The sequence below is a fragment of the Macaca thibetana genome, chromosome 13, assembly GCF_024542745.1.
Source record: "Macaca thibetana thibetana isolate TM-01 chromosome 13, ASM2454274v1, whole genome shotgun sequence".
NCBI lineage: Eukaryota > Metazoa > Chordata > Mammalia > Primates > Cercopithecidae > Macaca > Macaca thibetana.
This window is the reverse complement of record NC_065590.1, coordinates 77847541-77873614: the sequence shown is the minus strand read 5'-3', so window position 1 is coordinate 77873614 and position 26074 is coordinate 77847541. Positions and strand designations below refer to the sequence as shown.

At 43.2% G+C, this 26074-nt stretch overlaps 2 protein-coding genes across 2 annotated transcripts in view; one reads left to right on the top strand and one right to left on the bottom strand.

The window, feature by feature from the left end:
* Positions 1-26074, bottom strand: part of ALK (ALK receptor tyrosine kinase) — a 752296-nt gene that overhangs the window by 181999 nt on the left and 544223 nt on the right. Inside the window, 1 exon segment of the mRNA XM_050754032.1 lies at positions 20012-20139. Coding sequence (XP_050609989.1) covers positions 20012-20139 — 128 coding nt within the window.
* The window catches only part of LOC126933840 (protein FAM136A-like), an 879973-nt gene that overhangs the window by 352482 nt on the left and 501417 nt on the right, over positions 1-26074 (top strand). The gene's annotated exons all lie outside the window — the stretch shown is intronic.

The following is a 26074-nucleotide window of genomic DNA, read 5'->3' as shown; positions in this document are numbered from 1 at the left end:
GGAAGGAAGGGAAAGATATTTCTGGGAATGCTTTCATCAACATCCATGCCTTGCCTGGCTGCTTTTCCCTTTCCATTTTCCTTCCTTTCCCTTCCCTTTGTACTTGCTCTTCCTCTCTCCAGGGGTCCTCAGTAAAAGTGGGCAAGCCCCAGTTTCTCTCTCATAATGGCTATCTAGAACCTTTTTCTAAGAATGTGGGTCTCAGGGATCTCTTCTCTTCTCAGGCAGAGCCTGGGGTGTGCACCTACATGAATCAGTGGCTCTGGGAATGTCTCTTCTCTGGAACCACAGAATCCACTTTGGCTTCCTTCCTCCTGGGGGCCTTCACCCATGACAGCTGGGCTATTTCCTGGATAACAGCATATCTAGGGAACTGGAGACATGGCCTCCTCCATGGAGTGGTGCCTTTCTGAGCTCACATCCCTCAGCCCCAGAAAGGTCTGTCTCCTGACTTGAAAGTGTAGGTAGAAATCACCTGGCCTCATCTCTCACACCCTAATGAAAGCTTTGCTTCTACTGAGACATGTCTTCTAGCTGGGTGAGCTTGCTGGAGTACCACCACTTCTGGATCTGTAGGGCAGGACTGCATGGCTACCTCGACTGTAGTTGTCTTGGCCTGTATACAGGTTATTCAGTCTATTTTTCTGGGGGAATAGTACGTTGTAATCTTTGTACACAAGCCCAGGGGCCTCAGTGATGGAAACATTTTAAAAATCCAAGTAAATAACTCTTTAATTCATCATTCTTGCCTCTGAAAGCAAGATTCTTGGAAAGCTGACACAATTTGAGTCAACAATTCAGACTCAGCCATCTCTTCAGAAAAGTTATTAAAAAATACATAGAAGAACCCAGATTTCATTCTGTTGACAGCATTGAGAGAATATATAATAATACTGTAGCTGCAAACTGAAATAACATAGGCATGAGGTGGCGTCCCCTTTTCTAGGAGACTTCTTTCTTCCTCCCATTTGGGAGTGAGATCACAAAACCCTTCAATGCTCTCACCAAAATAAATCTAAGTCCTTAAAATGTCACCCAACCTCACAGTTCCTTATTATTATGGGCTATAAACACAGATTCAAAATGGGAAAAATCTGAATATTACTGTATTAATATTCTACATTGAATTAGAGTCCTTCATGGCTAGAGATTAATGAAAGGGAGGCTATTCAGATACATGTGTCTAAGACAGCCATCCAAGCTCTATGGCAGATAACTGGTGTTTTCAGACCCAGAAAAGACATGCCCAGCTGGGTCATGATAACACCTGGAATGGCTGAGAGGCTTTGGTTGCCATTGTTTTCCTGTCCCCTCCTGGAAGGGGAAATGGAGCATGGTGAGTTGCTGTGGTGACCTCTCTGCAACATGGGTCAGAGGTGGAGCTGGGGAAGGACAGCTAACCAAGTCAGCTCACCATGGACTTCATGTCACTGCTTAGAAAGGCTGGAAGTCCCTGGCACATTTGCAGCAGAAGGGAATGTGGTTCCGATAGAAATCCTGCCAGTTTCTTCTGAAGCACACACCATCCTTAAGCATGGAGCCAACTATCATTCCTTACATACATCCTGGATTTCACTATCAAGAAAACTGAAGCCCGGTGCAGGGTCCTTGCTAAGCTCTTCTTAGCAAAATGGCCAAAGAAGAGTCAGGGCTCCAGACCGTGGTCATGAGGCTTCCCAAGGCTGGGTGAGGCCATCCTTGTAGAGACCAAATTTCATTTATTCTTATTAATTAATTCATCCATTCATCATCCAACATCGAGCCCATCTTTAGGAAGCACATATTATTTTGAGCATTGTACCATCATGTGAGTTAGCAGGACCCTTTTGGTGAATGAAGGCTGAGAAAAGGAAGAGGAGGAAATAGAGAACTCGATGGGAAAGAAGAAAGAGAATTAGCTTGTTTTGAACATTTCTTGTGCCAATCTGTTAACATAGGTAGTCTCACTGAGTCTAAATCCATCCCTGTAAGGTTGGCATTATAATGATTCCTATTTTACGTGAGAAAAACCAATGCTCAGACAGGTTGAGTTTAGTGGATGCTGTTTGTGGCTCCAAAATTTTTTTCACAGAGGTGTGCTGTCCTCAGGAAATTTACCATCTAGATTAGCAGGAACACATTCTCACGTGTGTTGGCTGAAGCGAGAGTTGCTAGACTCTGCCCAAAACATAGACTTTTACTTAAAATAAAATTGTTTTACATGAGAAGTCACAAGCAGCAGGTAACTGAGGGCCAGTTAGTGCCAAATGTGCAGTTTAAACATAGGAAGCACTCACAGATGCCTCTAGGAGATGAACTGAGATTTGTGATGGTCCTTGATGAACAGATGGGATTAGGGCAGGGTAATGGCCATCTCTGGCCCATTCAGAGGACAGGTTGTGGATCTGGTTGAGCTCAATTGTTGGACTTAGAGGGTGGGCAGGCAGGTTGGGGCTGGAGAAAGAGGGTCCAGCTCCAAGGTCTCCAAATTTTATTTTATAGATGATGGGGACCTTGTGCAAGAAAAAGACACAAGTGGTGCTTTCCAAAAATGAATCAGAACACACTCTGCATCCTGTCTTCAGTCATCATCTTTTGCCAGGAGATAATTTGGTGTACACTAAAGGATTTACATAGAGTTTTACAAGCTCTGAACGTGATTCAGGACTACAATCGATACCAAAAAGGGCTGGGTATTTAATGGAACATCTTAGAATTTTAAAATATTTTGAGTTCTTTATCTCGCATCATAACTGTCATGGAAACTCTTTCCATAAAGGCCTTTATAAAAGGGCACTGATACCTCTTCTGGTGATTGTTTTAGCTAGAGACAGCTGGACAACTAGAGTCTGGGGATGTGACACTACAATGAGATCATGATTATGACAATTATGATTCAAAATATGGTGATACTTTGAAACATTGCCTGAAGTTTCTTTTTCCTGAGCTTTGCAGACCCAATCCTTCATTTCCTCCATTTAGAGAGCTGCTGTTGCTTTCTCTGCACACTACTTTGGGTTGGGGAGGGCAGACACACTTGAAAATACAGACTTTTAGCAGTAAGATATGGACTATTTGAGAGTGAAATTACATCCTTGAGTCTGAAAAGCTAAACCTTGAATATCTAGAACCAAGAATTGATAGGCCCCAAAACATAGATTTGTAGTCAAAAGTCACAGAGTGAGGCAGAATGTGCAGTGATGTAGAATAGACCCTGTGGGCTGGGAGAGAGAGAACTAGATAAGGAGAGCATGAGAGGGGCCCTGAAGGAGCAACAAGGTGGGTGCATTCCCTACCTGAGATTTTACCAGAAAAGTCGAGGGGGCTTGGGAACCAGATGACCTATGTGCCCCAAGTTAGCACTGGACTGCTTTGGTAGTCAGAGGAGTTGAGGAGGGCAGCGGGAAGCCCTTGGCAGATAGGGCCTGGGAACCCAGAGCAGCATAGGAGAGCTTTGAGGGCCTCAGTGTTTCCCTGAGAGGGGCCCAGAGGTGGTCGAGAGGGTGTGGGCAGACCTGGAGGTCCTGTGGATGGAGCCAGAGTGATCTCCGTGGACCTAATGACCTGCTAGCAAGGACTCCTTCAGTCACACTCAGACTGGACCCATGACCAAAGACCAACATGGAGTGAGTTTCTCAGTGGAGAAGGGAGTAGATGGTTCTTCCAATACTAGGATGATACAGAAGCCTTCCTATGTTTACTTACACCTCAGAGGAATGATATGGAGAATGAAAAAAAGAAAACTTCTGAATTACCTGATTATCTATCCAAAAGGGAGGAAAAAATTGCCAAATATCAGAGTTTACTCTAAATTAGTTAGATTAAGCTGTTTGCCATTGATGGAAATGGGTTTTCTTAAGAGCTAAGTTTAATTTTTAAATTTTGCATACAGAATGTAAGATTTATATTCTCTATATGCTCCTGAAGGTCCTTTCCAATTGGTCAGTTCTTTCATATTTCAGCTGGTCTGGCTTTTCTTCCTCCTGTCATTACTCTCTTTTCAAACACATCCCTTACCTGGGCTGAGCTTGGGCTGTCCTCTTTTTGATAATACAAGCTGAGATATAAGGTTCTAGTATGCTTATTATCCATTTAATAATTTATCTGGATGCCATGTATTTCATTTATTTCAGTTAAGGACCATTGACTGAGCATGCAGTGTGTGCCAGGCTCTGTGCTGGAGGGTAAGGATTCGGGACGAAGGTTCCAGTCTATTGAGGAACATAAACACAGAGACTTTAAAGTCATTTTCTAATATTTTCAAGATTAAGAAGGGGCAGGGAGCAGTTGAAGAAATGACAGAATAGGAGGTTAAAAACTTATGACTTGGCCACTTGGTAGCTACAGAACCGTAATGTCTTTGGGATTCAATCTGCCAATCTGTAAAATGAGGGAGGAAGGAAGACAAAGAAATCCTTTAGATCCTTTCCAGATGTTAAATTATATGACTCTTGCGAGTTTCAACGTAAAAAATTGTATAGTCAACTGAAATCCCAGGCGGCAAAAGAGGTGACAGGATACAGCAAATTCTTCTGTTCCATTGTAAGATCCTCAGAGCAGTGGCAAAGTCACACCTCAAGCAAATCATGGTGGGGTGTGAACATAATTGATCACCTCCCTGAGTGGTGCTGGCAGTGCTCAGGACCTAGGGAAGGAGTTTCTAGATGGTGTGTATTGAAGGGTCTGTTCTTGCAATTTATTATTATTATTGTCGTTGTTATTATATTGGCAGGGGAGAATCTAGAATCTAAGCTTATGCTACTAGGCTTGTTTGTCTTTGCCTGTAATTACAAAGTTGAATGCCCATGTAAAGTGATTAAATGAATCTCTGAAATCATTTGAAATATTAATATATTTGCCTTATTTACATTTTCTAGCTACTGATCTCAATTTCCTACTCTGCTTTGCGTTTATAGTTTCTCATGCCATACCATTTTGACTCATTTTTTCATTCACTCTTTCAACATTTTACAAAAATTCATGGAGCCTCCATTTTGTCCCAGGCTTTGAGCCAAACACCAGGGATGTGGAGATAAAGGGGTTGGCTTACTGTTTAGCAGGAGGGGAAAATAACAGACGCTAAAGTCAAATAGGCTGTAGCACTTGGATGACCCACCTGGGTAATAGGAAGCCTTGCTTGAGCTTGTCAGAGCTTTGCAGACAGAACACTGGGCTACTCCTCATATCGTATGGAATGAGATCGTCTGTGTGCTGGAACCTGTGTGGGAGGAATTCTATACCCCACAAAGAACTTGTCAAATGGTGGCTGCGTGACTTCCTTTCTAATCTTTTTCATCTCTGAAAAGCAACACCCAGTAATGAGAGACAGTGGCCCTTCATATGTCAGTAGAATTTCTGGTGAAGTTGCACCAGGTAATATAATAACATGAGTATGCAAATACAATTTTCAAAAATCCAAAGAATTTGAGTTCTCTAGTAAAGTCTCCTGCCTTGGTTCTCGAAGTAGGGCTTCTTGTTATAAAATCCAGTTACCAGGTGGTAGGGAAATGGACAGACCAGTTTATGTGTCTGGTAGAGAATATGCCAGGTAGGGAAATTTCACTTTCCTTAATGCAAGCTCAGAACTTCCAGGCTGGGCACAAAAGGAGAACTTCATAGAGTGGAAAGTGGTAAGATATCATAGCCTTTTTCTCCCTCTCTCCCTCTTTTCTTCCCTCTCTTCCTCCTCCTTTTTCTGAGGCTTGGCATTTGTTTGGAGTATCCCATAGATCACTACTGCCATCATCCATCTGTTCTCAGGGGTGATATTTAAACCCTTTAAAGCCCTGGCAAAAGCCTAGTCAAAACTCTGGGAGTCCAACCAAGGTAAGCTGGAATGTTCAATATGATTTTACTAAAGACTGGCCAAAGACAAAGGGAAAAAAATCTCCAGTATTCACAATGAGTTTAAGACTCTGTGCTTTGCTGACCCCAGAAGAGAAAAGACTCTTCTCAAGACCTTGCTTTCCAGTATCTTCCCATGGAGAGACTGCAATCTTAACTCCAATTTAATTTCTTGACACTCACAGGAAAATGCTGGACCTTCTTATCTACCTAGAGCCTTGCTTTTGCCGTATGACTGGCACTAGGGAAGACCTCAGCCTTGGATAAGACCTCAATCTCTAATTAAAGACCTCAGCCTTGCCCTTGAGGTCCTCTTTAGGATCACCACGTTCAAATGCCTCCTCGCTGCTTGTGTGTGTGTGCAAACATGCATATTTGTGTGTGTGTGTGTGTGTGTGTGTGTGTGTGTGTGTTGGTCTCCTAATGAGAAAATGACAGGCACTTGAAGGAAAAGGAGGAGAAATAGCAGAAGGGGAAAGGGAGGAGAGGAGATCATCAGAGGATCTTTGCTTAGAGTAAGGATGAAAAGAGAAGAAGATTCCATCTGTGTATGCCCCAGAGCTGGGCCCCAGCAAAGCCAATTCAACCATTTCAGCCACCTTGTCTGTGGATATACAGCCTCAGGCTTGTGCCTGGAGCAAGAGCACAGCAGGCTTCACTGACAATGGAGCTGGGCACAGGGATCAGATGGGCAATTCCATGGCCCAGGTTGCTTCCCTTCACAAGAGGAAAGGAAAAAAGTTGAGAAGTGAGAATGAATTAATAGACAAGCAAAAAGACAAAGATATCCGGAGTGTGGAGAGGCAAACAGAAGAGAGGCTGAGACTGGGGAGATGCAGAGAAAGGCTGTCCACAAGCTGCCAAACAGTTGAGATGGAAAATGATCTGCCTGCATTTATTTATTTATGATCACACAGAGTAAATAAGCGATACGATTCTGAATCGAGCACCTGCTTTTGCATTACATACAGCCACAGATAAGTAACAGGAAGAAAGGAATGGAGAAAAAGGCCACGTCAGTGGAAGAATGGCAGGGGGTGGACAAGAGGACAGCCCTTGTGCATTAGTTGACACACATGCATGGTGGATCTCTTGGGGAGAGTGTGCAGGAAGCAAGCATGAGTTTGTGTCCGTGCACTAACAAGAAAGAAAGACATCGATCCTGTGACGGTAAGACAAGGAGGAAAACAGAGACCACCTCTTCCTGTCACTTTCTGCTTTCTCTTCTAATTCGAATCACGTAGTTCAAGAAATTTTGCACCCCACCTTCATATACTCATGAGCCCAAGTCCTCAGGACAGAGGCTTTGAGCCATTCACTTGTTCTCCTGGATCTCTGGGGGAGTGGTGTGAACAGGGCTTTTTCCCTCTCTAGTCCTCCCCGAAACAAACTGGCCCCCTCCAAGGGAGAGTTCTGTGGTTGGTCCTGGCCATGGCAGCTTATTCACATGCCTGCTGTGTGTTTCTGAATCATAAACCTACAGAGAGACTAGGATGGGAAGAAGACAGGCTGCCTTCCTGACCTTACACTTGGGCTGCCCGTCCCTGTAGCAAGGGGGCGATAATCAGGGCCCTTGCCCGGAGCCAATGTTTTCATTATATTTAAATTTCACAAATGATTGAAAGGATCAGCTCATAAAAGCAAAAAAGAGTTGATGTATTCAACCTCTCTGGGCCTTTTAAGACAACAGACTTATTATGACCATGTGAGTTCCAGGAAGAAACTTCTAATTAAAGCTTATTGCCTCTTAGCTACCATTGGGCGGCCATGTGGCTCGCCCTTCCTGTTAATTAGAGCAGAAAGGCATCCTAGTGGGGTTGTAGCCTCACAGAGCCCGTGCCCACCTTCCGGCCCACTTCCCCTGTGAGCTCAGGAGGATCCAGGGCTGCCACGTTGGTCCATCATCCCCTAGACGTGAGATTTGGGATCCAGACAGGATATTGCACCCGTGTTCTTGAAGGAAATGATAAGACCCTGGGCTACCAGTGGTATAAATGATTAATGAGAGGTAATTAGTCAATGTTTGTTAGTCATTTTGTAGATACAAAATGCTGGCTAAGAGCTAAAGGGAGAAGCAGAAGCAGCAAAAGCTGAAAGACTTTATATCCACCCAAATGCTGATCATAGAACTCCATAATGTTGGAGCTGAGGGAAGGAGGGATCTCCGAAACCATTTGCCCTACGGTTTGAAAATTCTGCATTGAGGGGCCTTCTGGGCTGCTGCCCAGCAACTGTCTGCCAATGTTTCCTCCCCAAACAGATCTCAACCAGAAGGGCAAAATAAAGTTCCACAAAAACCATGCTCTCAGCATAACTTGAAGACAGAAAATGCCAGAACTTTAAAATAACCTGAGTAAAAAGAGAACCATCATCAAATCCCAGCAGTGCACTTTCTGGTACTCCTAGGCTATGCCCTTCGGTTAGCAAAAGGCTCCCTCACTTCCTGCACAAAGCCCTTCACTCTGGAAGACTTCAGCATGAGGTTCCCACCGATCCTGGCGTGAGGAGCTCTGTCCAGGGGTCTGGGTAGGAAGGAAGTAAAACGTCTTCAGGATCTTCAGCTAAAGGTTCAGTCCTTGTTTACCTCTCCCCACCCCACCCCACCCACCAAACGAACAAAACAAATCAACAAGATCAATCCTGTCCTTGGGGACATTTACGAAACTTTAGGCCAACGCACAAGAGACTTTTACATCCAATGTTTGGTGGGTCTGGTTCTCACTTGATATGTCAGATTAGAAACTGAGCCCTTCTCTGCCTGATTTGGGAGGTTGGACCCCACTGCTAGTCTCTGGTGTCACCTCGGGATCCTGCCCATCATTGCACCTGTCAATGGCTTGCACTGAGAAGACACACTCCCCTCTGGCTCTCCTCTCCAGCTGGTGATCCCAGGCCTGGCTGCACCTCCTCCTCATGTTCCTCTGTCCCCTCTGGAGTGGTGCCTTACCATTGTCCCCTCTGATGTGTCCCAAATGGCAGAGAAGAATAAAGCCACCACTCAAAGTATAGGGAATCACCCTGAGCAGGGAAGATCTTTGATGCTTTACCTTAACATTCGCGTGCAGATCGCATTGGAACTCAATACATTGCCATGTTAGTTTAAATTAAAAAATATTCCTCCCGTCCAATCTTTTGGTAAAACTGAAGCTCTGGAAATATGAGCCATGCTGATTCTTTGGGTTTGCACGCTTTCGGATCATGGTTACACATCCTGCAGGTGCAAACATCTAAGTGTGAGTGCTGGCCCCAGTTTACCCCAACCCACCTGTTGGTCCCTCTCAACCTGCCCACAGCCAAATGCCTTTAGCCTCCTGTAAGGAGAGGCTCTGGAGGTACTACAGTGAGCTGAATCTCAGACCTACAGAGTAAGGTGCTGAGAGTTGAGTCATCTAGTCCCTCTTCCAGGGGATGCCATTTCACTTCACAGATCCTGAGTTGTACTAATTCACTGTTGGTCCAGTTTTTCTTCATGACTCATACCAATTGTTTGTATCAATTGTTAGTTAATGAAGAGCTGCCAAGGTCATTGGGCCAATAATACCATGACCTACAATTTGGACACAGGGAATAGTAGAGCTAACCCAGTTCGATTTTCCACTAGGTTCCAGGCACTGTATCAGGTGAGTCACACAGTATCCTATTTAATCGTCACATGGACCCAGGGATAGGTGTCACTGTCTTCATTTCACACATGAATTATCTGGTACTACAGGATGTAATGGACACATAGCACCTAAATGACTCAGAATTCAAATCCATGTTTTTCTTCTCCAAGTCCTATATCTTCTATCCACTGTCCATGCTGCTATGTCCCTTGCTTTTCTTTCTGTTGCATCTTTTTGGCCATTTTACCCCTTATGACCTGTAATGTTGGAGAATAAAATGGATAGAGGAGGCGAGGTTGGAAAGTTTGAATCCTGCAGTCAGTTGTTTCAGGAAGACAGAGAGAGTGCGGGAGAGGTGGTGGATCGGAACCAATGTCTAAAGTGACATTTCTCTGATCACATCTGGAATTAATTTATCTGGCTCCACCCTGTTTGCTTCACAGCCACATTTTTTTTTTAAGGAATGATTCCAGAGAGGTCTTAGCGACCTAAAGAGAAAACATCTTCCCAAGCCCCTTTCCCATTACCAGCTGGAGCATCCGTCTCATTAATAACTGGAGCCTAATCCTTCACATTCAAAGGGAGTCCCATTACCCAAAACAATAATATTTTTAATTACCCAGGCAGAGTGGCAATTGCACATTGAATACTAAGGATTATGTAAAACTAATAAATACTTTTGGAAATTCACTGAACATTTTAATGAATTAAAAGTTATGAAATATTTATAAGCGGTAACACCACCATTTATTACCATTAATAAAATAAATACATTAGTCAGAGAGTGAAATTCATTACTATTTTACTACTAGACATTGATGTCAATGACTGAGTATTGCTCCAAATTACTTGTAAAATAGACCAATTATTTTAGTGTGATTAATCTTTTCAATTATTTCCTTTATGTAGTTGTAATTTGAAAGTAATTTTCTTCTGGGAGTACAATGACCTCGGCACACTCATTCTTTATTTATTTATATTTAAAAACCTTTTGTGTCTGCCCCCATTTCTGGGCAAGTTCCAATGATTGAATATTTAAAATAGTTGCCCAAGCAGGCATTGTTTCTAAGCACTTTGTGGGGCATTTAAAAATTGGCTTTATTAATAATTATGGATAAGCCATTCCAAAGTAAGAACTTCTTTGCCAACAGTAGCTAGGCACTGGTGGAGAAAGGAAAGACCAGCGAATTTCCTTCCTGGTTCCACCTGCTTTCGCCTGACTGTTTTGGATTCCAGTCTTCCTCAAGGGAGGCGGTGTGACAGGCATTTGAAAAGACCTCTCTCCTGCCTCCAACCACCTCTACAGAATTAAGCAGGATTACTCTTTTGTGTGGCACAAAGGACTCTTTGCACCCAGTCACCAAGGTAAAAAAAAATGACTTTATCAGGCATAAGAGCATAGGTCTTAGGAGGCAAGAGAAGCAGCTGCCTTTGCAATCAGAAAGCAAGTCTGGGCTATCAGAATCTCTGCTGGAAAAGAGGTAAATTTTCCCTTTGTATAATGGCTCAGGCAAGGCACAGATGGAAAGGCAAAAGGCGGGTGTGAATCTGTAAACATACCCCAGGATAGTTGTGCCGAATTATTCAGCTCTGGTTCTAGAATTAGGAGATTCAGCTTAGTCAAGGGATGCCAGAGAGAGGATGAGAACATGTATTGTGCCAAGCATTGTGCTAGGAGCTCTGCACGCAATATCTGTTTTAATTTCCCAACAAACCTATAATTATGTATTTCCTGATGAGAAAATAAAAACTCATAGATTTAGGAAACTTTTCCAAGCTCAAAAAGGTGGTAAGTGATGGAGCTGGCATTCCAAATTCATTCAGTCTGATTCTAAAGCCTCTAATCTTTCTCCTACATTGGAATAAGGAAACCTTTATTGAGTGCTTGCCATGAAAAAAAAAAAAAAAAAAAGCACTTCGCTGCTAATTGGGATACAGAGATTTAAAAAAAACACAGTCTTTGATTTTAGGAACTTAGCATCTATTGAGTGAGACACATAAATAACTGTGGAGAGAAGTAGATGGTTCTAAAATAGACATACATGGAAACAATTCTGAGCGGAGACTTAGAGAAAATACTATTTGAGCTGGGGTTTGAAAGATGTGCAGGTCTTTGAAAGATGAAGAGTGCACTGCAGGGGGGCACAGATGGAACCAAAGCTTGAGCTGGGGAGGGACGTTTGAGAAATGCAAGCAGGTCTCAGTGGCTGATGAAATCAAAATTTTCATGCTTATCTTTTAAATGGTTCAGTCCACAGTAAGTTAAGGGCAGGAGATTTTGGAAATAGGGAGTTAGGAAGGACAGCGTTTTGAAAATGGAGTTGAACATCCACCTGGAGCTAGGCACAAGAACTAAGTGAAGATACTAAGGTTGTGACTGCGATTTCTCCTTGGTGTTCACTTCCAGGCAATAGAGCCCACCATTGCATGGCTGATTGAGTCCCCTAAAGTGACTGATCCAGGTGGTGGCACCTCCCCAGGTTGGCAGTGTGTGGCTCTCATCACCTTCTTGGCATTAGGTCAATAATTAACATCACAAAGCTTTGCAGGAGGCCTCAGAGGAGCCAGTTTGTTATTGTGAATGATAATTTCTTCATGAGAAACAGCAGCATCAAAGAAACAGGTTAGTTTTCAAAAGCTTCAGGCAAGGCGAGGCTCAGAGAGGTTAAATAGCTCATGGCATCATTTACAAGGTACCTCCACACAGCCACCTTCTCACTGACCCTCAGCACGAGGTCAATTTTGAGACAACTGTTGATACGTTGTTATCCCTATTTAAAATGAAAAAAAAAAAAAAAAAAAAAAACCCAATCTATGTTCCAGTTATGAGGGAAATCTTTAATGATTTGGAGTGATGGCTAGTCTATGGCAAGTAAGAGGTAGGAAGGAGACTTAAATCCATGTTTTCTGATTCTGGTTCAGGGCTCATTCTGTGGTCTTTCTGAGAAAGGAATGTTGGAACTACCTTGGAGGAAGACATCTTCAGGAATGGAACACCTATTCAATACTGACAGAGGAGGAACACTGCCATCTTGGACAAGCACCTTATCCTAAAGTTCACCTTAATCAAAAACCACCTAAATCCAAAGGACATCAGCCTAATGGCCAAGGTCAGCATGACCATAAACCACAAATAACATCTCTAACAAGAAACATTCCAAACTCCTCCCCAGCCAGAGACATGCTAGCCCCGAGATAGTCTCTCTCCGGCTGGAAAGATGTCAGCCCCAAGATAACCTCCCCTCCATCCAGAGAAATTTCAACCCCCCCATAAAACTTCTCCCCTACACAGAAACATTCCAAGCTTCTGATAAGCCCACTCACCCTAAGACTAATATATACTCTTAGTCTGTAAGAGAAAGTGTTCCTGACCAAAATCGGCCAGAAGCCCCTCTCAGGTTTATTTTCTCTAAAATAAATCTGGTTTTAACTGTTGAGCTGCATTTTGTGTTTCTTTCCTCTTTCTTTAACTCTTAAAAACTCTTTGTAAGATTTGCACTTACTTTGCACTAACTCTCACAACTCTTAGGTTTAGGGTGCAAATTAAATATAAGTCAAAGATGACCTTTAAGGAACAGTTCTATGCAAAGTAGAATGGAAATGTTAAAGCAACCACACCACAATTCAGTCCTAAGACAGAAACAACTATTTTATATTAATGTCAGTATGCACCCAGTTTAGTACTTTCTCAGAAAATGTCTGTAGCATGGATGAGTGGATGCAAGGATGGATGGATAGCTGAGCCCGCTACCTACAGAGTTTTCTCCTGGCAGCCCCAAGACAGAGTGCCACTGTGATCTACATTTTACAAGCACAGACTGAGGATCCTGCTGAGGCATTGCTTGCTGTTGGAAGAGAAAATGCCCAGTTTGGGTCAGGCTGCCAGGAGCCCATGAAGTAATCCCTCATTTACCCAGCTGGATTTTGGAGCCTACTCTAGATGTTGATTGGTTCCACATGGCTGGCCAAAGATCTGAATCTATTTGTTCAGCTTCTCTCATTTCCTCTTGTCCCCTTTCAGGCTAAGAAAGATATCCTCCATTGCCCAACATTGTCTTTGGTTGAGAAGGAGGAGAGAGAAGGGGGAGAAGGTTAGGGGATGCTACTCATTTTTTCCTGGAAATATTTATACTAGCTACATACCCAGCACCTCAAAGCCAGGACCCACCTGGACAAGAACTTGCCTTTTGTGAAAATGGCCCATATTCAAAGTCTAATAGCCTTGTACTAAGCCCTAGCTTTTTAAAAAAGATACAGTTGATCTACCTATTTTTGGTTTTCATATTTTAAATAGTGTAACATCCAGGACCAGATCATAAAAACGAGTTAATAGGAGAGCTGAGGCCGGGTGCGGTGGCTCACACCTGTAATCCCAGCACTTTGGGAGGCCAAGGTGGGTGGATCACAAGGTCAGGAGTTCGAGACCAGCCTGACCAAAATGGTGAAACCCTGTCTCTACTAAAAATACAAAAATTAGCCAGGCGTGGTGGCATGCGCCTGTAATCCCAGCTACTCAGGAGGTTGAGGCAGGAGAATCCCTTGAACCCAGGAGGCAGAGGTTGCAGTGAGCTGAAATGGCGCTACTGTACTCCAGCCTGGGAGACAGAGTGAGACTATATCTCAAAAAAAAAAAAAAAAAGAGAGCTGAGAATCAGACTGTCCAGTGGCTCTTAAAATGTATTACATGAAGCACCATTGAGGGGGAATGTCAAGGGCTGTGGAGCAGGTGGGTTCTGGGTCCCCCCAAAGAGAGCTGTACTTGTATCATTTTATATACTGGGCTTCCATATAAGACTTTGTTTTAATTAAGGCTTCAGGCTCTAGAAAAGGTTTGAAGACCACGGGTCGAGTTCAAACACCCTCATTTTAGCCCCAGAGAAGTTAAAAAATGGTATTTGTGCATCTCCAACTCTTTGGGTACATGTGTTTCAAGGTATCCATAATCATGGGACTGCATTTGACACTTTGGATTCCTTCACCTTCCTGAGCCAAAGAAGTTAGAGAAATAACTTCTCTTGGGTAAGCTGAACGTTATGACATCCTCTCTAATGAATGAATCAGAAGCAATGTGTATGAAATTATCTCAGTAGAGTAAGGAACCAAGAAGATTACTTCTTTTGAGAAATCTGTTAGTGAGCTGAATGTGGCTATGGCCTGGAAAACCTCAGATGTGTTTCTTGTAGGTTCATGAAAGAGAAGAGGAGCTATAGAGGCCTGCTATAAAATGTATGTAGGCTCACACAGGAGCTATCGCATCTCCTTGTTTTTCATGGGGGAGCTCCTTTGCAGCTCCTTGTCTTCGTGTTGACTGGTGGCAGTGGTCCATCTCAACTGCCTCTGACCAATCCGAGCTGGGAAAGGGAAATACTGAATTGATTTCTTAGAAAAATTGAGAACTTGACAACCATAAGGTAGAGGCAGAAAGCACCTTGGGCTGGTCAGTAATTTAGTGTATCACATTTCAAGGAAAATCTTTGGGTCTTTGTTCGTTCAATTTCTACATGGCAAGGGAGACAGATTCGATGTTTCCTGGTGTCCTTTCCAGCAGAGATCTTCTGTGCACACAGCAAGGTGTGGTAGCTAAGAACGTGGATTTTGGAGCCAGATGGCTCCATTTCAATACCAACTGTGTGACTTTGGGGAAATTACTTAGGTCTCCGTGCCTTGATTTCTCTATCCATATGATGGGAATAATAATGATAATAATAACATTACATACTTCATAGCATTGTTGTAAGGATTGAATGAGTTAATATATGTACCATGCCCATGCTTAGAACACGGCCTAGTGTGTGGAAATGCTAGATGAGGGTTTGCAACGCCGTGCATTTTTACAAGCTGTTCGGAGCCATGCTGATCCTCCTCTCTCTCTCTCTTTCTTTTTTTTTTTTGGCAGAGTCTTGTTCTGTTGCCCAGGCTGGAGTACAGTGGTACCATCTCAGCTCACTGCAACCTCTGCCTCCCGGGTTCAATCTTCTGCCTCAGCCTCCCGAGTAGCTGAGACTACAGGTGCGTGCCACCATGCCTGGCTATTTTTTTCTTTTTTCTTTTTTTTTGTATTTTTAGTAAAGACGGTGTTTCATCATGTTGGCCAGGCTGGTCTCGAACTCCTGACCTCAGGTGATCCGCCCACCTTGGCCTCCCAAAGTGCTGGGATTACAGGCATGAGCCACCACGCCTGGCACACTGGTCCTTTTCAAATCCTTTTCAAGAAGCTAGTCTTTCCCGTTCTGACACATGTGTTTCTGTAGGCACCTCTGAACCTGAGGGGTCCCAGCGAGTGTCCTGTGTGATCCTATTGCTCTGGGTTGTCTGCTCAAGACAGGTTTTTGTGAATGGGCTAAGGTTTCCCTGGGAGCCAGGCATGGGTGTCTCTGGGGGCTGCTGTCTCTCTTGTCTGTGCTGATTGTGTAAGCTGCTCTTTCACTGGTCTTTCAGGGAAAAACCTATTCCGAGCCATTTCTACTCACAGCTACTTTCTTTTGGAAGTAGTAGGGTAATAGCCCAAAGCTATAAAAGAAGGTGCAGCATTTATCAATAGATTGATTAACCAATCAGTCAACGTGTATTTGTGTGGTGTTTTCTGTGTGTTTAGCACCATGCTAGCTGCTCCCTGGAGAAATAAAAGAAATGTAAGACAAGGTCTTGAACTTCAAGTTAGGATCCCAAAATGATTAAATGGGAAATGATTATAAAACACCTACTAAATTTAGATGTAGAGAATAAAGTCTTCCAAGGAGAATTTCTGTAGTTGCAAATGACATTTCCTGGCCCCAGGAAATGAGTGAGGTGGTCCAGTCTAGGCCCCTTATTCTATTATTTTCTGATGTGGGAGGCAATAAGAAATGACCTATGTCACATGAAAGTGCCACAAGGGAAGGAGTAATATTGAGGAGATTTATCTGGCAATGTGTGGAAGATGGAATGGTATTAGAGAGACCAGTTGGCTGCTGCCAAAGTTCAAGTCTGCATATATGAAGAATATAGGAAGAATAAGACACACAGCTGAGCATATGAAGTCAGAAGGGTAGATCCAAGAGACAGCAACAGTAGTATTGTATTAGTCCATTCTCACACTGCTGTAAAGAAATACCTGAGACTGGGTAATTTATAAAGAAAAGAGGTTTAATTGGCTCACGGTTCCACAGGCTGTACAGGCCTTAGGAAACTTGCAACCATGGTGGAAGGCAAAAGGGAAGCAGGCACATCCTACATGGCTAACGCAGGAGGAAGAGAGCAATGAGGAAGGTGCTGCACACCTTTTTTTTTTTTTTTTTTTTTTTTAAGACGGAGTCTTGCTCTGTCACCAGGCTGGAGTGCAGTGGTATGATCTCGGCTTACTGTAACCTCTGCTTCCTGGGTTCAAGTGATTCTTCTGCGTCAACCTCCCGGGTAGCTGGGACTACAGGCACCCACCACCATGTCCAGCTAATTTTTGTATTTTTACTAGAGACGGGGTTTCACCATATTGGCCAGGATGGTCTCGATCTCTTGACCTCGTGATCCACCCGCCTTGGCCTCCCAAAGTGCTGGGATTACAGGCGTAAGCCACCGTGCCCTGCCACTGCACACTTTTGTTTTTGTCTTTTGAGACAGAGTTTCACTCTTGTTGCCCAGGCTGGAGTGCAGTGGCGCAATCTTGGCTCACCGCAACCTCCACCTCCCAGGTTCAAGCGATTCTCCTGCCTTAGCCTCCCAAGTAGCTGGGATTACAGGTATGCGCCACCACGCCCGGCTAATTTTTTTTTTTTTTTTTATTTTTTTTAGTTGAGACAGGGTTTCTCCATGTTGGTCAGGCTGGTCTCGAACTCCCTACCTCAGGTAATCCGCCCACCTCAGCCTCACAAAGTGTTAGGATTACAGGCATAAGCCTCCTCCAACACTGAGGATTACATGAAATGGGGTGGGAAGGGGAGGACACAAATCCAAACCATATCAAGTGTCTAGACAGAAATACTGGCTTTGTCACCAGATCAACTTGGAATCGAGTTTGACTCCACCTTTCACTAACTCAATGACCTTGGAAAGTTTTGAAACTTCTGTGAGCTTCAGTTTCCCCATCTGTAAAATGAGTATACTAGTCCCTGCTTTACAGCATTATTGTAAAGCTTGCATGAGGTAACACATAAAGGCATTGACACTTGCCTTTGTGCATGGCGAGTGCTCTGTCAGCGTTAGCTTTTTGCCATTAGTCCATATCAGCTGAGATGAACTGAGCACCTACCTAGTGTCACACACTGTGATAAGCATGAGGATGTAGAGAGGATATAGGAATGGCCTCTGTCTTGATGACACCCACAGATAGATATTATCTCCTATGCAGAGAGAATCATCCCATGTCTCCTTGAGGCTTCTCCAGATGAACTAAAATGGCACGTCTCTGCAGTGGACCAAGGAAGAGCTGTGGAGTTCTACAGCTGTGTTTCCCCTTGTGCTCTGTGTCTGTGCCTCATCATGAAGGGACCAAGTTCTTATCAGAAAAATAGACCAGGCATCCTGTAGACCTACCTACAGTTCTGGCCAGTAATGTCGCCAGCCCTATTCACCTCCTTCAAAGACACCATTTTTCTCCTCTTATCCCCTCTTCTTCTGGCTTAACCAAAGCAATGACCCCAGAAAACCTAGACATTTGGCTACATCAAATAGGCATTGAGTATGCCTTTAAAGTAACCCCTTCCCTTTAAATATGAGTATAATTTTAGGATGATTCTTATGTCTGCAATTTGTCTATGCCTACTGATGTGCACCTGAATTTGTTTTCTATGGGAAGGAAATTTAGAAGTTCTAAGCAAACACTGAGATCACCTTGTTCTTCACTATTCTCTGCCTTACACATCCATATCAATCCCGCCACATCCATTGTTGACCACAGGTGGTCTGACCCAGAGAAGAAACACAGAGAACATTTGCCTCCTCATGGAGACCATCTGTTCTTGGACCTAGAGCCACTGAAAGAAGGAAGCTGGACCATGAGAACTTCCCCAGGTATCTGGGCCAAGCCACTTTCTCTAGGGAATCAGAGGAAGACTCATCCTCTCCCTCTTCTAAGAGGGTGCCCTGCCAGCGGAAACTTTCTGTATCATTAGAGAGAGTTTAGGGAGGTCAACTCTGTTGGTTTCGTAAAGGTAGAAAAGCAGACAAGGAACGGGTCTCTGGAACAGACTCACTGCAAATGCAACACAGGCTATGGGGGATGAATATTTTTAGGTGAGAGGGAGTTGCAGGGCATGGGAGAAAACATCTATAGGTTGAGATTCTTGATTTTAACATGCAAAGAATTTTTTTCAGGTCAAGAAATTTTTGCAAGAGTATTTGTAGTGGGCCTGATATCTGGAATTTTGTAGTTTCTTATTCCCTTTTCCTAATGATGATCAAATGAGAACATTCTGGGAATTGATACCTTCTCCCTGTCACATTCTTGTTAACTGGTTCCATTTCAACAGATGGCCTCTTTTGTACGGTACACAGATCCTTGACATCTGTGAGGACTGATGATGTCCAGAGACATTCACAAATCTTCAAGTTCATGAGTGCGGAAACATTTGTACAAGCTCCTGGCTTGCGCCCAAACCACATGTTTCTCATACATTGCCTCATATCATAGGTTAACAACCTTTTCAACTTGAACTGTGGTTCAATCTATCACATTATGGTGATTTTTCTTTTCCCCACACATAAACCAGTTTTGATTAAACAACGAAAACAAAATACACTATAAAATTTCCTGCAAGGCCAGCAATAAATGAAGAGCCACAGGGGCAAAAGAAGCTGGGTTGGCGGGGGGTCAGTAGGGCTTCCTCCCTAAGAGAATTCCTTTCACACACCACTTCCCAGGAGCACAAAGTTCAAATCCAGGCCTGTACATAGGACAGATGACTGTGGGATATGGGCCTTCAAAGTTATTCATGAATAGTCTAAACTGAGAATTGAGGTCTGAGAGTGCCTCAGGCTTTTTCTGGCTCAACACTTCATTCTTGGGCCCCTGATCCTCTCCCTCCTCCCACCCTCCACCTTCCGCACTCTGGTAAGCCCCAGTGTCTGCTGTTCCCTTCTATGTGCCTAAGTGTTCTCAAGGAAGATACAATTTTATACCAGCTCTTCGAAATTCATTATCTGGGATATGGATCACCTGGTGTCATTCAGAACTAGCCCCTAAAACACTCTAGACCTTTTTTTTTTTTTTTTTTGATATGCAGTCTCGCTCTGTTGCCCAGGCTGGTGTGCAAAGGCACAATCTTGGCTCATTGCAACCTCTGTCTTCTGGGTTGAAGCGATTCTCCTGCCTCAGCCTCCCAAGTAGTTGGGATTACAGGTGCACATCACACGCCTGGCTAATTTTTGTTTTTTTAGTAGAGATAGAGTTTTGCCGTGTTGGCCAGGCTGGTCTTGAACTCCTGACCTCAAGTGATCCACCTGCCTTGGCCTCCCAAAGTGCTGGGATTACAGGTGTGAGCCACAGCACCCAGCACATTCTAGACTTTTCTTCATAAGTGTGTGCATTCCCAGCTAAACATGGTTGCAGGTTATTGACACATCTAACACAATAGGCTACCAATGAGAGTGGGAAAGCCAGATTCAGATACCTTCACTGCAGTTCTTCAGGGCAAAGAAGTCCACTGCAGACAAGCTGCGGTTTCCACTGGAGATGTATTCCAGGGCCACTCGAAAGGGGTTGTCTGGGCGCCCGATTCTTCCCTGGAGCACTGTCCAACTGGTTGTATTGGAAAGCAGGGGAGAAAAGCATAGAGAAACAGTTATGAGAATTAGGCGTAACATGTGGACAGGGTCACGTCCTTGCAGGGACTTCAGGGCTCACATTCTTCATGGGCACCAAGAGATGGGACTCTAAGTGGCACTGAGGACAGTGACTCTGACAGCAACAATCAAATACTTATTTTCTTTTAGTCCAGCAAACTTAGAGATGCAATTCGCAAACCCACTCTCACCACTGGCATTTCTTTTGTCATATTCTGTTTAAGGCAAATGAAGCTCTTTGGACTATTTCAGTAGCTAGTATCACAAGAAAGAAAATATATACTTGAGAAAATCTGCCAGCAGACTCAAGGAAATGTCTTCAAAACATTTATCACTCTATTCATAATTATCTCTAGAAAGAATGATTGGTTTTCAGAGTTTTATCTGATAGAAAGTCTCGGAACCCTCAGGTTTGTTCTACAGTTACTTAACAGGGAAGCTAGTAAGAGCTATTTATTTACTGCAGGAAAATTAAAGTGCACCGAAGCATGTATTTTGGGGTAAAAGGTACCTAAGATTGACGTGGACTTTGCAAAAAGTGCAGACAGAAAAAGATGGAAGCAGGCGAAACGGTGAGCTCGGCACCCACCTATAATCAAGGATACTGACACTGTCAGAGAATAGGCAACAAATTAAATGAACACTTTTACACCTTGCTCATGCTATTAACCTCTTGAAATAGGCTCCTGTCACTGATTGGACCATCAGATTTACTTTCCAACATTGATTCATAAATGTCTGCAAGTGTGTGTGTGTGGGGGGGGATTTATTTACTTATTTTGAGTGGTTTGTGTGGAAAATAAAAATTACCTAGATTATTTCATATTTTCTTTCCTTAACAACAACTTTGTTGAGGTATAATTCATGTATAATAAATTACATGTACTAAAAGTGTCACTTTGGGAGGCCGAGGTGGGTGGATCACAAGGTCAAGAGATGGAGACCATCCTGCCCAACATGGTGAAACTCCGTCTCTACTAAAAATACAAAAATTAGCTGGGTGTGGTGGCATGCACCTGTAGTCCCAGCTACTTGGGAGGCTGAGGCAGGAGGATCACTTGAAGCAGGGAGGTGGAGGTTGCAGTGAGCAGCGATCGCCACTGCATTCCAGCCTGGTGATAGAGACTCTGTCTCAAAAAAAAAAAAAAAAAAAAAAAGTGTATGATTTGATGGTGGGTTTTGGCTTATTTATACATCTATGAAATCATCACAATATTTCACTTTTTTTACCACTAGGTTGGGCTTTGGTATGGCGGTACAAGTGGTAAAGGAATAAGGGAAAAACTAGCTTTCCATTAAATTTTTAAAAACATTTCCACCCCCTAAATATAAAGTGATGCTCACTGTAAAAAATAAAAAGCACTGAAAATCCAACAATTCAGAAAGGCTGATAATGGAAAGTAAAAGTCACCTAGAATACCATTGTCCAGCAATAACCATAGTCACCACCTAAGGGAACAACCTGTCAGTTTTTGGTTTTTTTTTGTCTTGAGACAGTGTCCTGCTCTATTGTCCAGGCAGGAGTGCAGTGGTGTGATCACAGCTCATTGCAGGCTTGACCCTCCCCGGTTTAGTTAACCCTCCTACCTCAGCCTCCTGAGTAGCTGAGACTACAGCTGCGAACCACCAATCCTGGCTAATTTTTGTATTTTTTTGTAGAGGCACAGTCTCACTGTGTTACCCAGGCTGATCTCCAATTCCTGGGTTCAAGCCATCCACCTGCCTCAGCCTCCCAAAGTGCTGAAATTGCAGGTGTGAGCCACTGCGTCAAGCCCAACCTGTCCATTTTAATCCATTTTAATTTTTCATGAATGAGACCATAGTACATATACTCTGTGGTTGCACTTGCTCACTTGACGGTATGTCACAAGACAATATAGATTACATTATCATTTTAATGATTGCGTTTTTAATGATTTGTGCATTGCTTCTAATTTTTTCTTGATCATGATTATGCTGAAGCTAACTCTGTGTACTTGTCTAAATATGGCCTAAGGACAAATTCCTAGAATCGGAGTCAAAGTGTGTACACATTTAGGCATATTGTCAATCCCCCCACAGTGAATCCGGGCCCATTTCTGCATGCGCTTGCTAACACTAGTTCCCACCAAGTCTTTTCTGCCTGTGCTAACTTTTGATGAAGGCATTGCCTAAGACAATCCACCACCTCTTTCAGTGTGGTGCTCCTGGCTGGTAGCTTTATGTCTCTGGTGTCTGGCATGCAGTGGGTGTCTGCTGAATGAAGGAGGTAGTCTTCTTCCCTATCGCTGTTCTCTGTAGTTAATTCAGATCACTGAAGCCAATTCTTCAGCCATTTAATAAAAGTGTATTGAGTTTCCCCACAATAGATGCTGTAGAAGGGATTATTGCTGCTGTAAAGTTTGTTCTCTGTTACTGTACCCAGCAGGATTTCCATCCACAATAAAACTGGTGCAATTGAAGGAAAAGGAGGCCTTTTGGTTTAAATGAGGGACTGTCAAAGAAAGCAATATTTGAAAAGAATATGTAAACAAGGGGTTCTTAAGGAGACAAACAAAAAGACAAAAAGAGCAGAATTTGTCTTGTTCTTCTGAAAAATAAAGGATCTATTTTTGAGGAAAGATGGTGGTGAAAGGCAGGAGTATTCATATTCTGCCACAATCATAGCTCTCTGCTCTGAGGAATGATGGATTTTAATTCCAGGTACACAGTGGCCCTTGACAATGATTTCCATTTCTATATTGGCACTAGCCCTCTGGATAAATGTGTCAAGAGTTTTAGGAATTAGTTTCTGAGTTACCGATGCAATAACTTTTGTCTGAAATTCTCTGGCCTCCCATAGTTTACTGCTGCTTTAATAACTTCCAGAGCAGTTGCCAAACATGTATTTTATATCCAGGGAAGTTGGGACTAGAAAAGGGCAAGCTTATGCCTAGGGTCAGATTTGTTTAAGAGACCACCAAACACCCAGTGAAAAATAAATCTAAACTCTCTTCTTGGTCTGCCTCCATTTTCTTTGCTTACACCTGAGTGGTCACAGAATGAGCCTATCAGGGTCCTGCTTTTGTTCCTTCGGCTGGTGGCAACGCTACTTAGGCTTGCAGAAGGGAAGGTTAGGTTCTGACCTAGAGCCTCCTGGAAACAAGCGTGCAGCTGGTTCCATGTGTTGGGGATTTGTGACTGTCTTATCACTGGTGCTTCCATCAATCAATGTGACAGTGTGGGGTGTCCATCTGGACTTTAGGAAGCCAGAGGACTGTATGGACAGCTTGTCACAATCCATTATCTTCCCTGTGTCTCTCTGGAGCTCTCCAGTTCCAGTTCTGGCTCTGCCCCTTATTTGCCTGATGACTTTGAATAAGGCACTTCTCTCCAAAAATGACAGAAATGTTGGATGTTTTCTGATCAATTGTACTCTGTCTCCAATTTTGCGTGAATTTTTTGAGAAAAACACTGACCACCCATTTTTGCAGAGTGCCTATATGATAATGAGTACATTAGAGTCCATCAAAAAAGGCAGGAGGGTTGGCTTGTGAATATCAAGGTCCATTTCTGACCTACGGGCTAGAAGTGATATGTAGAAAGGCCACTGAATTGGGAGCTGAGTCCTGGATTCTGGTTGTGGATTTGCATGGGCTTGGGCAAGTCCCTGCACCTCTTTGGGTTTTAGTTTCCTCATCAGCAAAATGCAAGCATTGAATTAAAAGTTTCCTAAAGGCCTTTATTGATCTGATATCTATACTTCCTTAGCTGATTGCAGGAGTCCTAGTAACAAAACATTTTATGAAAGCCCTGAAAGCTCCAATTGACAAATAATATCCCACAGAGATGAGAGGAGAATGATTAATCACAGAATCACAGATTTATTTCTGCAAAGAGACTCAGTTTCACCCTCGTTGGAGAAGTGAAGACTTGCTCAAGGTCACACATTGAGTTACCTGCAGACTTAAGATGAAAATAAAGCATATTATTGCTCCAAGACTGCAAGCAAAAGAGACAATGCAACCTATGGATCAGTCGATACAATCAATTGCATTTCATTTCCCTAAAATCACAGAGATAGAGAAGAATATGTCCACTTAGCATTGCTGGAGGGATCATCAATTTGGGTTTTCAGGATAGACCCACCAGTCAGATAGTGAAATACACCGTCAGAAAAATCTCCCAAAAAATCGTAAGAAGCCCTAACATGGAAACAAAAAGAATTTCTAAGGCTGCCATGGCTCGCTACTAGCTTAGCTGTATATGTTTAAAGAAGACTGTCTGGCACATCTGATACAAGGCAAGCCAATGATGAGATTGAAAGGTTGGCAGCTGTGACTCAAGAGGGCAAAGGCACCAAGTTATTTTAAGCCCAGAATGAAGGGACACTTTATGACAGCATGTGAGGACCATGAGTGGCAGTTGACAAGACAGGGAACATATCATACTTTGCTTCTGTGCAATATCCTGATGGGCGTCATGTTGACATAGGGCTAGCTCACATCAGTGAGCCCTCAAACCCTACATCCTTTTCAAAGGAATGCCTTTCTGAGATGGTTTTAGCTGCTGCAGTGTAGCAAGGAAAGGCCTAGATTCAGCTCTCAGCTCCACCATCCACCATCCTAAGCTACAACCTTAGGCAAAGGATTTAACTCCTCTGAGCTCCAGTTTTCCTATTTTTAAGATGGAGGTCATATGCCTAACTTGCTGGATTGTTGTAAGGATTTTTGAGAAGGATGTACGCAAAGTAATAGCTCTTAGCACACAGTAGGAGTTCCATAAGTGGAGCTATTCCTATGGAAACCACTGCTTTCTCCATGGAATGACACTGGTCCTTGCAAATGTAGGCATCTCAATTCATTTATGAGAGTCAAAGAAGAAAGGAATATAGTAAAAGAGGGCGAGAAAGGTACTGCAATTTATGAATAGCAGCCATCACATTTGTTTAAATAAAGAAAAACTTGGTTAAATGCATCTTTATACGTTAAATACAACTCCAACAGGTTATGTTAGAACATCCCTACAATGAGATGTATTAGGATTTGACTATGATAGCAGATCACCCTCCCTCTCAGAATCCTCCAAAGGCCGCCACCTCACTTAGAGTAAAAGCTTCTTCTTTACCTTTGCATCTTCCTGTAGGACATGAAAAGATGCTTTGTGTCTAGTTCTTGGTTAGCATTTGTTGAGTCGCATTCAATTTCTCAGATATTTACTGGTGCACTGTTGCACACTAGCTAAAGTATTGGATGCTCTAGGGATGCTAAGGGTCTAGGATTTAGCCTGTTCTCAAGGAGCTTACAGACTGGTGAGAAAGAATAAACATATGTACCAAGATTTTTAGTGAATGGCAGCATAGAAGAGGCAAGTGAGAGGTGTAGGCACCATATGCTATTGAAGCAGAGGCCAAAGCGATGTCTCCAAATGGGCGGTCAGGATAGGAGTATCTTGAGGATGGGTTGTGAAGAGGGGTCAGGAATTAGGAAAAGGACAATGCAGAGAGAGAGACTGGCATGAGCACATGAGCAGAGGCCACATAGACAGTACGTGTTTGGAGAACAGGTGGTCCAGTCTTGCGCGTGCCAATGTTTTCCATGGTCCTCTACAGGAAGGATGACTTCTGTGTCTCGCCTTCCCATCTCCTTAATGCCAGAATGGTAGATCATTCATCACGTCTCCAATGCCTTATACATCATAGATACTCAAAAAATATTTGTTGACTGAGAGGACAAATGAACATATTTCCATTAAATCAGACACGTTTCTGACACTCTTGGTCAAAATTTATATTGCAGTGGAGCTGAGTTAATCCAAACGTTCATGTCAATTCATGAACACTAGCTGTCATCTATTCACATGATAATGATACCTTCCCTGTTAGGAGAAACACACAGACTTTGGCGGTTGCATTATTACTACATAGCTCATCA